A 14,617-nucleotide genomic window follows, 5' to 3' on the forward strand; every position below is an offset into this window, starting at 1 on the left:
CAGCAGCCTGGGGAGGGGCAGAGAGGCAGGGAGATTGACACAGACAGACAGACAGACAGACAGACAGACAGACAGACAGACAGACAGACAGACAGACAGACAGACAGACAGACAGACGCTTATTATATACAATTATTATAAAGTAAAATAGCCTATATATCCTATACATTACAGGACATTTACAGTGTAATTACAGCAACAGCAGTAATTGGTCTGTATATAAATTACAGGGCATTTACAGTGTAATTACAGCAACAGCAGTAATTGGTCTGTATATAAATTACAGGGCATTTACAGTGTAATTACAGCAACAGCAGTAATTGGTCTGTATCTAGTCTGACCATCGCAGCAGGTTTCTGTTGAGCACAACAAGAGGTTCTCAGCGGGTTAGAGGTTAGCGGTCAGGTGTAGGGTCGTGCTGGTGCAAGGGTTTGTGGGATAGTAAAGAATTGGGTGTTTCTTGTGCCTCAATCTAAATGCTCTCAACAGCCCCCCCTTCCTTTTCCCTCCCTTCACTCCACCGCACCTCCCCTTCCCTCCCTTCACTCCAAAAGAAGTTGAAATGGGTGCTCTCTCTCTTTCTCTCTCTCTCTCTCTCACTCTTCTTTCTCTTCTCTCTCTCTCTCTCTCTCTCTCTCTCTCTCTCTCTCTCTTCTCTCTCTTCTCTCTTCTCTCTCTCTCTCTCTCACTCTTCTTTCTCTTCTCTCTCTCTCTCTCTCTCTCTCTCTCTCTCTCTCTCTCTCTCTCTCTCTCTCTCTCTCTCTCTCTCTCTCTCTCTCTCTCTCTCTCTCTTCTCTCTCTCTCTCTCTCTCTCTCTCTCTCTCTCTCTCTCTCTCTCTCTCTCTCTCTCTCTCTCTCTCTCTCTTCTCTCTCTCTCTCTCTTCTCTCTCTCTCTCTCTCTTCTCTCTACCTCTCTCTCTCTCTCACTCTTCTTTCTCTTCTCTATCTCTCTCTTTCTTCTCTTCTCTCTCTTCTCTCTCTCTCTTCTCTCTCTCCCTCTCTCTCTCCCTCTCTCTCTTCTCCCTCTCTCTCTCTCCCTCTCTCTCTCTCTTCTCTCTCTTCTCTCTCTTTTCTCAATTCAATTTAACTCAAAGTGCTTTATTGGCATGCTTAAACAAGTGAAATATATAATAAACAAAAGTGAAATAAACCTTTTTTTTTTTTACAGTAAACATTACACTCACAGAAGTTCCAAAAGAATAAAGTAATTTGTCTATATACAGTTTTGTGCAGAGTTAAAGTACAAAAAGGGAAAATAAATATGGGTTGTATTTACAATGGTGTTTGTTCTTCACTGGTTGCCCTTTTCTTGAGGCAACAGGTCACACATCTTGCTGCTGTGATGGCACACTGTAGTATTTCATCCAATAGATATGGGAGTTTATTATTATTATTTATTTAACTAGGCAAGTCAGTTAAGAACAAATTCTTATTTACAATGACGGCCTACCGGGGAACAGTGGGTTAACTGCCTTGTTCAGGGGAACAGTGGGTTAACTGCCTTGTTCAGGGGCAGAACGACAGATTTGTACCTTGTCAGCTCGGGGATTCGATCCAGCAACCTTTCGGTTAGTCGTCCAACGCTCTAAGCCCCAGATTGGATTTGTCTAATTCTTTGTGGGTCTGTGTAATCTGAGGGAAATATGTGTCTCTAATATGGTCATACATTTGGCAGGAGGTTAAGAAGTGCAGCTCAGCTTCCACCTCATTTTGTTGGCAGTGTTGCACATAGCCTGTCTTCTCTTGAGAGCCAGGTCTGTCTATGGTGGCCTTTCTCAATAGCAAGGCTATGCTCACTGAGTCTGTACATAGTCAAAGCTTTCCTTAAGTTTGGGTCAGTCACAGTGGTCAGGTATTCTGCCACTGTGTTCTCTCTGTTTAGGGCCGAATAGCATTCTAGTTTTATGTTTTTTTTGTGTCAAGTAATTATCTTTTTGTTTTCTCATGATTTGGTTGGGTCTAATTGTGTTGCTGTCCTGGGGCTCTGTGGGGTCTGTTTGTGTTTGTGAACAGAGCCCCAGGACCAACTTGCTTAGGGGACTCTTCTCCAGGTTCATCTCTCTGTAGGTGATGGCTTTGTTATGGAAGGTTTGGGAATCACTTCCTTTTAGGTGGTTGTAGAATTTTATGTCTATTTTCTGGATTTTGATAATTGGTATCGGCCTAAAACTGCTCCGCGTTATTTGGTGTTTTACGTTGTAGACGGAGGATATTTCAGCAGAATTCTGCAGAGTTTCAATTTGGTGTTTGTACCATTTTGTTAATTATTGGTTGATGAGCGGACCCCAGACCTCCATAAAGGTCACCTTTATAAACACACACCTTTAGATACACACACCTTTATAAACACACACCTTTAGATACACACACCTTTATAAACACACACCTTTATATACACACACCTTTAGATACACACACCTTTATATACACACACCTTTAGATACACACACCTTTATAAACACACACCTTTAGATACACACACCTTTATAAACACACACCTTTATAAACACACACCTTTAGATACACACACCTTTATATACACACACCTTTAGATACACACACCTTTAGATACACACACCTTTAGATACACACACCTTTATAAACACACACCTTTAGATACACACACCTTTATAAACACACACCTTTAGATACACACACCTTTATATACACACACCTTTAGATACACACACCTTTATAAACACACACCTTTATAAACACACACCTTTAGATACACACACCTTTATATACACACACCTTTAGATACACACACCTTTAGATACACACACCTTTAGATACACACACCTTTATAAACACACACCTTTATAAACACACACCTTTAGATACACACACCTTTAGATACACACACCTTTATAAACACACACCTTTAGATACACACACCTTTATAAACACACACCTTTAGATACACACACCTTTATAAACACACACCTTTATAAACACACACCTTTAGATACACACACCTTTAGATACACACACCTTTATAAACACACACCTTTAGATACACACACCTTTATAAACACACACCTTTAGATACATGGTGTTGTGTATTTGTCTAGTAGTTGTTGTGTAGTTGTTTAGTATTTGTGTAGTTTTCAAGTTGTTGTGTAGTTGTTGTGTAGTTGTTGTGTAGTTGTTGTTGTCTAGTTGTTGTGTTGTTGTTGTTGTGTAGTTGTTGTTGTCTAGTTGTTGTGTAGTTGTTGTTGTGTAGTTGTTGTGTTGTTGTTGTTGTGTAGTTGTTGTGTAGTTGTTGTTGTCTAGTTGTTGTGTAGTTGTTGTTGTGTAGTTGTTGTGTTGTTGTTGTTGTGTAGTTGTTGTGTTGTTGTTGTTGTCTAGTTGTTGTTGTCTAGTTGTGTAGTTGTTGTCTAGTTGTGTAGATGTTGTTGTGTAGTTGTTTAGTTGTGTTGATCGTGAGTTGTATCTGAGCAGGAGTCCGGGTTGAAGGTCAATCACCCAGCATCCTTTGCTGTGAGCCTGAACGGAGCGAAGGGACAGATCGACGCTAAAGTCCACAGCCCATCTGGAGCCCTGGAGGACTGCTGTGTTACTGAGCTAGACCGAGGTAACTACTACCACACAATACTACAATATACTACACAATACTATACTACACAATACTATACCTTACTATACTACACTGTGTTACTGAGCTAGACCGAGGTAACTACACTACACAATACTACAATATACTACACAATACTACACAATACTATACTACACAATACTATACCTTACTACACTGTGTTACTGAGCTAGTCCCAAGGTAACTACTACCACACAATACTACAATATACTACACAATACTATACTTTACTACACTGTGTTACTGAGCTAGACTGAGGTAACTACTACCACACAATACTACAATATACTACACAATACTATACTTTACTATACTGCACTGTGTTACTGAGCTAGACCCAAGGTAACTACTACCACACAATACTACAATATACTACACAATACTATACTTTACTATACTACACTGTGTTACTGAGCTAGACCGAGGTAACTACTACCACACAATACTACAATATACTACACTGTGTTACTGAGCTAGACTGAGGTAACTACTACCACACAATACTACAATATACTACACAATACTATACTTTACTACACTACACTGTGTTACTGAGCTAGACCGAGGTAACTACTACCACACAATACTACAATATACTACACAATACTATACTACACTGTGTTACTGAGCTAGACCCAAGGTAACTACTACCACACAATACTACAATATACTACACAATACTATACTTTACTATACTACACTGTGTTACTGAGCTAGACTGAGGTAACTACTACCACACAATACTACAATATACTACACAATACTATACTTTACTATACTGCACTGTGTTACTGAGCTAGACTGAGGTAACTACTACCACACAATACTACAATATACTACACAATACTATACTTTACTACACTGTGTTACTGAGCTAGACTGAGGTAACTACTACCACACAATACTACAATATACTACACAATACTATACTTTACTACACTGTGTTACTGAGCTAGACTGAGGTAACTACTACCACACAATACTACAATATACTACACAATACTATACCTTACTATACTACACTGTGTTACTGAGCTAGTCCCAAGGTAACTACTACCACACAATACTACAATATACTACACAATACTATACTTTACTATACTATACTGTGTTACTGAGCTAGTCCCAAGGTAACTACACTACACAATACTACAATATACTACACAATACTATACTTTACTATACTACACTGTGTTACTGAGCTAGTCCCAAGGTAACTACACTACACAATACTACTTTGATCCAGATAGGAACAGCAAGTTACACTCTGATAAACTACTACACAGTTGCTCCGTTAGAGAGATAGACCACAGTCGCCATGGACACCAGACTGAGTTTAAAGATACTTTGACAACAGATGTATAATTTATTTCCCTCCCGTCCCATCCCTCTCTCCTCTCCTCCAGATAAATATGCTGTGAGGTTCATTCCCAGAGAGAACGGTCTGTATCTGATCGATGTGAAGTTCAACGGCAGTCACATCCCTGGCAGTCCCTTCAAGATCAGGGTGGGGGAGACGGGACAGGCTGGAGACCCAGGCATGGTGACCGCATACGGAGCTGGACTAGAGGGAGGATCCACTGGTAACTAACACCTTACTGTTGTAGAAATACGAAATAAAGCAGCTATTAGCTGAATCAGTGATAGTGTGAAAAGATATGTACGGTGCATTCATAAAGTATTCAGACCCCTTGCCTTTTCCCACATTTTGTTAAGTTACAGCCTTATTCTAAAAATGTATTATATAAATCAACAATCTACACACAATACCCCATAATGACAAATTGAAAACAGGTTTTTAGACATTTCTGGTTTAAAAAAAAACAGAAAAAACGTATTTACATCAGTATTCAGTCCCTTTGCATTGAGACTTGAAATTGAGCTCAGGTGCTTCCTGTTTCCATTGCTCATCCTTGAGATGTTTCTACAACTTGATTGGAGTCCACCTGTGGTAAATTTAATTGATTGGACATGATTTGGAAAGGCACACACCTGTCTATATAAGGTCCTAAAGTTATCAGTGCATGTCAGCGCAAAAACCAAGCCATGAGGTCGAAGGAATTGTCCGTAGAGCTCCAAGACAGGATTGTGTCGAGACACAGATCTGGGGAAGGGTACCAAAACATTTCTGCAGCATTGAAGGTCCCCAAGAACACAGTGGCCTCATAATTATTTAAAAAAATATATTTTAATTTTTTATTATTCTTATTTTTTTACCCCCTTTCTCCCCGATTTCGTTGTATCCAATTGGTAGTTACAGTCTTGTCCCATCACTGCAACTCCCGTACGGACTCGGGAGAGGCGAAGGTCGAGAGCCATGCGTACTCCAAAACACAACCCAGCCAAGCCGCCCTGCTTCTTGACACAACGCCGCTTAACCCAGAAGCCAGCTGCATCAATGTGTCAGAGAAAACACCATACACCTGGCGACTGTGTCAGCGTGCACTGCACCCGGCCTGCCACAGGAGTCGCTAGTGCACGATGTTACAAGAACATCCCTGCCAGCCGTACCCTCCCCTAACCTGGACAAAGCTGGGTCTTCCAGTCGCGGCCGGCTGAGACGGAGCCTGGACTCGAACCAGGATCTCTAGTGGCACAGCTAGCACTGTGATGCAGTGCCTTAGACCACTGAAACACTCAGGAGACCCCTCCATCATTCTTAAATGGAAGACGTTTGGAACCACCAAGACTAGAGCTGGCGGCCCGGCCAAACTGAGCAATCGGGGGAGAAGGGCCTTGGTTAGGGAGGTGACCAAGAACCTGATGGTCACTCTGACTGAGATCTAGAGTTCCTCTGTGGAGATGGGAGAACCATCCAGAAGGACAACCATCTCTGCAGCACTCCACCAATCACGCCTTTATGGTGGCGTGGCCAGACGGAAGCCACTCCTCAGTAAAAGGCACATGACAGCTCACTTGGAGTTTGCCAAAAGGCACCTAAAGACTCTCAGATCATGAGAAACAAGATTATCTGGTCTGATGAAACCAAGATTGAACTCTTTGGCCTGAATGCCAAGCGTCACCTCTGGTGGAAACCTGGAACCATCCCTACGGTGAAGCATGGTGGTGGCAGCATCATGCTGTAGGGATGTTTTTCAGCTGCAGGGACTGGGAGACTAGTCAGGATTAAGGCAAAGGTGAACAGAGCAAAGTACAGAGAGATCCTTGATGAAAACCTGCTCCAGAGCGCTCAGGACCTCAGACTGGGGAGAAGGTTCACCTTCCAACAGGACAATGACCCTAAGCACACAGCCAAGACAACGCAGGAGTGACTTCGGGACAAGTCTCTGAATGTCCTTGAGTGGCCCAGCCAGAGCCCGGACATGAACCTCAAATCAAATCAAATTCTGTCCGTCACATGCGCTGAGTACAACAGGTGTAGACCTTACAGTGAAAGGCTTACTTACAAGCCCTTAACCAACAATGCTTTAAGAAGTTTTAAGAAAAGAAAAGTGTTAAGTAAAAAAATAGATATGTAAAAAATTGAAAATAATAGTAAGAAATTATTTAACAGCAGCAGTAAAATAGCAATAGCGAGGCAATATACAGGGCGCTACCGGTACAGAGTCAATGTGCGGGGGCACCGGTTAGTCGAGGTAATTGAGGTAATATGTACATGTAGGTAGAGTTAAAGTGACTATGCATAGATAATGAACAGAGAGTTGCAGCAGTGTTTAAGATGTCTGGGTAGCCATTTGATTGTTCAGGAGTCTTTTTTTACCCTTAGGACAAGGGGAGTATACAGACTACACAAGGGTTAAAGTGACTATGCATAGATAATAAACAGAGAGTAGCTGCAGCGTAAAAGAGGAGTCTGGGTAGCTCTTTGATTAGCTGTTCAGGAGTCTTATGGCTTGGAGGTAGAATCTGTTTAGAAGCCTCTTGGACCTAGACTTGGCACTCCGGTACCGCTTGCTGTGTGGTAGCAGAGAGAACAGTCTATGACTGGGGTGGCTGGAGTCTCTGACAATTTTTAGGACCTTCCTCTGACACCGCCTTCTATAGAGGTCCTGGATGGCAGGAAGCTTGGCCCCGGCGATGTACCCTCTGTAGTGCCTTGTGGTCGGAAGCCGAGCAGTTGCCATACAAGGCAGTGATGCAACCAGTCAGGATGCTCTCGATGGTACAGCTGTAGAACCTTTTGAGGATCTGAGGACCCATGCCAAATCTTTTCAGTCTCCTAAGGGTATAGTCTTTGTCGTGCCCTCTTCACAACTGTCTTAGTGTGTTTGGACCATGATAGTTTGTTGGTGATGTGGACACCAAGGAACTTGAAGCTCTCAACCTGCTCCACTACAGCCCCGTCGATGAGAATGGTGGCGTGCTCGGTCCTCCTTTTCCTGTAGTCCACAATCATCTCCTTTGTCTTGATCACGTTGAGGGAGAGGTTGTTGTTCTGGCACCACACAGCCAGGTCTCTGACCTCCTCCTTATATGCTGTCTCATCATTGTCGGTGATCAGGCCTATCACTGTTGTGTCATCGGCAAACCTGATGATGGTGTTTGAGTCGTGTTGGAGTCATGCATGGCCATGCAGTAATGAGTGAACAGGGAGTACAGGAGGGGACTGAGCACACACCCTTGAGGGCCCCCCGTGTTGAGGATCAGAGTGGCAGATGTGTTGCTACCTACCCTTACCACCTGGGGGCGCCGGTCAGGAAGTCCAGGATCCAGTTGCAGAGGGAGGTGTTTAGTCCCAGGGTCCTTAGCTTAGTGATGAGCTTTGAGGGCACTATGGTGTTGAACGCTGAGCTGTAGTCAATGAATAGCATCTCACATACAGTGGTTCCTCCTTTAAAAGTTGTGATCTTACACCTCGGGACATAGAGGTACCCAGCATTACTGCTTCATTACTCCAGACCACCACAAGGGGGAGTTAGAGGTACCCAGCGGCTTCATTACTCCAGACCACCACAAGGGGGAGGTAGAGGTACCCAGCATCACAGCTTCATTACTCCAGACCACCACAAGGGGGAGTTAGAGGTACCCAGCGGCTTCATTACTCCAGACCACCACAAGGGGGAGGTAGAGGTACCCAGCATCACAGCTTCATTACTCCAGACCACCACAAGGGGGAGTTAGAGGTACCCAGCGGCTTCATTACGAAGCTTGGCCCCAGTGATGTACTGGGCCGTAAGCACTACCCTTTGTAGTGCCTTGCGGTCGGAGGCCGAGCAGTTGCCATACCAGTGTCACAACGTGGCCCTTTTGGGTGTATATCGGGGCTCCCCCCTCTCTCACTCTCTCTCCCACATCAGGTTTTACAATGGACATTTCTGGTAGAAACTCTCAGTATGGAGGGAGAGAGCCTACATTTTACATTTACATTTTAGTCATTTAGCACTGGCCCCCCGTGGGAATCAAACCCACAACCCTGGCGTTGCAAACACCGTGCTCTACCAACTGAGCCACAGGAAAGCCTATGGAGAACAAAGACTTCTTGCCAAAACTTCTAATCCCCAAAATGGGAGAATTAAACAATATTTCTATTTTTGAGAATGTGGGAATGGTCCGTGGACACTTAAGGGACAGTCATGACAAGTGTGTTTCATTTGGAGGAAAGGAAACACACATGACTGTCTTTGGTTGTGTGCACTTCTCCATTATGTTTCAGGGTTTGCATCTGAATGTGGTATAATATAATATGGTTGTATAACATATCTGATTGAATATGAAACTATTTGTGAGAAGATGTATTGTGATGTTGGCCTTCTAAAGGAGATAGTTGTTTAGATATAACTAGTCAGTGGCCATTGTTGTCGGTGATCAGACACTGTTGTGTCATCAGCAAACTTGTTGATGGTGTTGGTGCCTGGCTGTGCAGTCATGAGTGAACAGGGAGTACAGGAGGGAACTGAGCACGCACCCCTGAGGGGCCCCCGTATTGAGGATCAGCATGGCAGATATGTTTTTACCTACCCTCACCACCTGGGGACGGCCCGTCAGGAAGTCCAGGATTGAGTTGCAGAGGGAGGTGTTTAGTCCCAGGGTCCTTAGCTTATTGATGACCTTTTTTTAAAATTTATTTTATTTCACCTTTATTTAACCAGGTAGACTAGTTGAGAACAAGTTCTCATTTACAATTGCGACCTGGCCAAGATAAAGCAAAGCAGTTCGACAACATACAAAAACACAGAGTTACACATGGAGTAAAACAACATACAATCAATGATGCAGTAGAAAAAAGTGCACCATGGTGATGAACGCTGAGCTGTAGTCAATGAACAGCATTCTCACATAGATGTTCCTTGAACATCTCTGGAGAGACCTGAAAATAGCTGTGCAGAGACGCTCCCCATCCAACCTGACAGAGTTTGAGAGGATCTGCAGAGAAGAATGGGAGAAACTCCCCAAATACAGGTGAGCCAAGCTTGTAGTGTCATACCCTAGAAGACTCGAGGCTGTAATCGCTGCCAGAGATGCTTCAACAGAGTACTGAGTAAAAAGGTCTGGAAACCTATGTAAATTACATTTGATATTTTTAGCAAAAGTGTCTAATAAACAGTTTTTGCTTTGTCATTATAGGGTATTGTGTGTAGATAGATGAGGGGGAAAAAACAATTTATTACATTTTTGAATAAGGCTGTAACGTAATAAAAAAAATGTTTTAAGTCATGGGGTCTGAATACTTTCCGAATGAATCTCTCTTCACACTAGCAGTGATTTAGCTGATAGCTGCTTTATTGAGGAAATGTTTTACTTCCCATGTCTATGATATGCAGGGTGAAAGTCACGCAGTACTGCTCCAGTACTGCTCCAGTGTTGCTCCAGTACTGCTCCAGTACTGCTCCAGTACTGCTCCAGTATTTCTCCAGTACTGCTCCAGTACTGCTCCAGTGTTGCTCCAGTACTGCTCCAGTACTGCTCCAGTACTGCTCCAGTACTGCTCCAGTATTATTCCAGTTATGCTCCAGTATTGCTCCAGTACTGCTCCAGTGTTGTTCCAGTGTTGCTCCAGTGTTGCTCCAGTACTGCTCCAGTACTGCTCCAGTATTGCTCCAGTACTGCTCCAGTACTGCTCCAGTATTGCTCCAGTACTGCTCCAGTACTGCTCCAGTATTGCTCCAGTACTGCTCCAGTACTGCGTCCTGGCAAAGTAAATAGTGGTTGTACGCCATACCAGTAAAACATGAGCCTATCACAATAATTAAAACAAAATGTCAAGCAAACCTAAAATAGAATGTAAAACATCTCTCTCCCCTTCTACCCTCTCTCTGTAGGTACAGCCTGTGAGTTTGTGGTGAACACCAGTACAGCAGGCCCCGGGGCCCTGGCGGTGACCATCGACGGCCCCTCCAAAGTGAAGATGGACTGTGTTGAGTGTCCGGTGGGTTACAAGGTGACCTATACCCCCATGGCTCCAGGAAACTACTTAATCTCCGTGAGATACGGAGGACCTTACCACATCGTAGGATCCCCTTTCAAGGCCAAGATCACTGGTGAGGGACCTGGACAGTGGACAGATACGCACATATTCTCTCTCTAACCTCTCTCTCTCTCTCCCTCTTTCTCTCTCTAACCCCTCTCTCTCTCCCTCTTTATCTCTCTAACCGCCCCTGTCTCTCTCCCTCTTTCTCTCTCTAACCCCTCTCTCTCTCTCCCTCTTTCTCTCTCTAACCCCCCTCTCTCTCTCCCTCTTTATCTCTCTAACCGCCCCTCTCTCTCTCCCTCTTTCTCTCTCTAACCCCTGTCTCTCTCCCTCTTTCTCTCTCTAACCCCTCTCTCTCTCTCCCTCTTTATCTCTCTAACCCCCCTCTCTCTCTCCCTCTTTATCTCTCTAACCCCCCTCTCTCTCTCCCTCTTTCTCTCTCTAACCCCTCTCTCTCTCTCCCTCTTTCTCTCTCTAACCCCCCTCTCTCTCTCTCCCTCTTTCTCTCTCTAACCCCCCTCCCTCTCTCCCTCTTTCTCTCTCTAACCCCCCTCTCTCTCTCCCTCTTTCTCTCTCTAACCCCTCTCTCTCTCTCCCTCTTTCTCTCTCTAACCCCCCCTGTCTCTCTCCCTCTTTCTCTCTCTAACCCCTGTCTCTCTCCCTCTTTCTCTCTCTAACCGCCCCTCTCTCTCTCCCTCTTTCTCTCTCTAACCGCCCCTCTCTCTCTCTCTCTCTCACTCTCCCTCTTTCTCTCTCTAACCTCTCTCTCTCTCCCTCTTTCTCTCTCTAACTCCCCCCCTCTCTCTCCCTCTTTCTCTCTCTAACCCCCCTCCCTCTCTCCCTCTTTCTCTCTCAAACCCCCCCTCTCTCTCCCTCTTTCTCTCTCTAACCCCTCTCTCTCTCTCCCTCTTTCTCTCTCTAACCCCTCTCTCTCTCTCCCTCTTTCTCTCTCTAACCCCCCTCTCTCTCTCCCTCTTTCTCTCTCTAACCCCCCCTCTCTCTCTCTCTCTCTCACTCTCCCTCTTTCTCTCTCTAACCCCTCTCTCTCTCCCTCTTTATCTCTCTAACCCCCCTCTCTCTCTCCCTCTTTCTCTCTCTAACCCCCCCCTCTCTCTCCCTCTTTCTCTCTCTAACTCCCCCCCCTCTCTCTCCCTCTTTCTCTCTCTAACCCCCCTCCCTCTCTCCCTCTTTCTCTCTCAAACCCCCCTCTCTCTCTCTCTCTCACTCTCTCCCCGTCTGTCTCTCCTCCAGGCTCCCAGCTGGTCAGTAGCCATAGCAACCATGAGACGTCCAGCATCATGGTCGATGCCGTGACTCGCCAGGTCAGCTACTCCCACCAGGGAGCTCCCAGCCAATCGGACGCCAGCTGTGTGACAGCCAAGGGGCTCGGTCTATCAAAGGGCTTCATCGACCAGAAGAACAACTTCAGCGTCGACTGCAGCAAAGCAGGTGTGTGTTTAGTCTCTGAGGTGTGTGTTTAGTCTCTGAGGTGTGTGTTTAGTCTCTGGGGTGTGTGTTTAGTCTCTGAGGTGTGTGTTTAGTCTCTGGGGTGTGTGTTTAGTCTCTGGGGTGTGTGTTTAGTCTCAGGGGTGTGTGTTTAGTCTCTGGGGTGTGTGTTTAGTCTCTGAGGTGTGTGTTTAGTCTCTGGGGTGTGTGTTTAGTCTCTGCGGTGTGTGTTTAGTCTCTGAGGTGTGTGTTTAGTCTCTGGGGTGTGTGTTTAGTCTCTGGGGTGTGAGTTTAGTCCCAGGGGTGTGTGTTTAGTCTCTGGGGTGTGTGTTTAGTCTCTGGGGTGTGTGTTTAGTCTCTGGGGTGTGTGTTTAGTCTCTGGGGTGTGTGTTTAGTCTCTGCGGTGTGTGTTTAGTCTCTGGGGTGTGAGTTTAGTCCCTGCGGTGTGTGTTTAGTCGCTGTTTAGTCTCTGCGGTGTGAGTTTAGTCCCTGGGGTGTGAGTTTAGTCCCTGTTTAGTCTCTGAGGTGTGTGTTTAGTCTCTGGGGTGTGAGTTTAGTCCCGGGGGGTGTTTAGTCTCTGGGGTGTGTGTTTAGTCTCTGCGGTGTGTGTTTAGTCTGTGGGGTGTGTGTTTAGTCTCTGGGGTGTGTGTTTAGTCTCTGCGGTGTGTGTTTAGTCTGTGGGGTGTGTGTTTAGTCTCTGGGGTGTGTGTTTAGTCTCTGGGGTGTGTGTTTAGTCTCTGGGGTGTGTGTTTAGTCTCTGGGGTGTGAGTTTAGTCTCTGGGGTGTGTGTTTAGTCTCTGGGGTGTGTGTTTAGTCTCTGGGGTGTGTGTTTAGTCTCTGGGGTGTGTGTTTAGTCTCTGAGGTGTGTGTTTAGTCTCTGGGGTGTGTGTTTAGTCTCTGAGGTGTGTGTTTAGTCTGTGGGGTGTGTGTTTAGTCTCTGTTAGTCTGTGGGGTGTGTGTTTAGTCTCTGTTAGTCTGTGGGGTGTGAGTTTAGTCTCTGTTAGTCTGTGGGGTGTGTGTTTAGTCTCTGTTAGTATCTGGGGTGTGTGTTTAGTCTCTGTTAGTCTGTGGGGTGTGTGTTTAGTCTCTGTTAGTCATCGTGGGGTGTGTGTTTAGTCTCTGTTAGTCTGTGGGGTGTGTGTTTAGTCTCTGTTAGTCATCGTGGGGTGTGAGTTTAGTCTCTGTTAGTCTGTGGGGTGTGTGTTTAGTCTCTGTTAGTCTGTGGGGTGTGAGTTTAGTCTCTGTTAGTCTGTGGGGTGTGAGTTTAGTCTCTGTATTCTATCCCGTGTTAGAAGCAGGTTAATAAATGAGTGTTTCAATCAGAAACGGAAGACGAGAGAAATCTGGTGGGACGTCAGGAAACCGTAGCGCTGCAATCATCAATATCTCAGGATGTTGAGTCCATCTACCCCTACCTACTGTTGTTATAGTCCTACTAACTCTACCTACTGTTGTTATAGTCCTACTAACTCTACCTACTGTTGTTATAGTCCTACTAACCCTACCTACTGTTGTTATAGTCCTACTAACCCTACCTACTGTTGTTATAGTCCTACTAACTCTAACTCTACCTACTGTTGTTATAGTCCTACTAACTCTACCTACTGTTGTTATAGTCCTACTAACTCTAACTCTACCTACTGTTGTTATAGTCCTACTAACTCTAACTCTACCTACTGTTGTTACAGTCCTACTAACTCTAACCCTACCTACTGTTGTTATAGTCCTACTAACTCTAACCCTACCTACTGTTGTTATAGTCCTACTAACTCTAACCCTACCTACTGTTGTTATAGTCCTACTAACTCTAACTCTACCTACTGTTGTTATAGTCCTACTAACCCTACCTACTGTTGTTATAGTCCTACTAACTCTAACTCTACCTACTGTTGTTATAGTCCTACTAACTCTACCTACTGTTGTTATAGTCCTACTAACTCTAACCCTACCTACTGTTGTTATAGTCCTACTAACTCTAACTCTACCTACTGTTGTTATAGTCCTACTAACTCTAACCCTACCTACTGTTGTTATAGTCCTACTAACTCTAACCCTACCTACTGTTGTTATAGTCCTACTAACTCTACCTACTGTTGTTATAGTCCTACTAACTCTACCTACTGTTGTTATAGTCCTACTAACTCTAACTCTACCTACTGTTGTTATAGTCCTACTAACTCTAACTCTACCTACTGTTGTTATAG

General features: G+C 44.7%; 1 protein-coding gene across 1 annotated transcript in view; it reads left to right on the top strand.

Annotated features, from left to right (window-relative positions):
- Positions 1–14,617, top strand: part of flna (filamin A, alpha (actin binding protein 280)) — a 211,549-nt gene that overhangs the window by 193,884 nt on the left and 3,048 nt on the right. The window contains 4 exon segments of the mRNA XM_082962309.1: positions 3,445–3,577; positions 5,005–5,181; positions 10,819–11,037; positions 12,219–12,416. Of these exon segments, the coding sequence (XP_082818435.1) occupies positions 3,445–3,577; positions 5,005–5,181; positions 10,819–11,037; positions 12,219–12,416 (727 nt within the window).

The sequence above is a fragment of the Salmo salar genome, chromosome 15 (assembly GCF_965601325.2).
Source record: "Salmo salar chromosome 15, fSalSal1, whole genome shotgun sequence".
Taxonomy (NCBI): domain Eukaryota; kingdom Metazoa; phylum Chordata; class Actinopteri; order Salmoniformes; family Salmonidae; genus Salmo; species Salmo salar.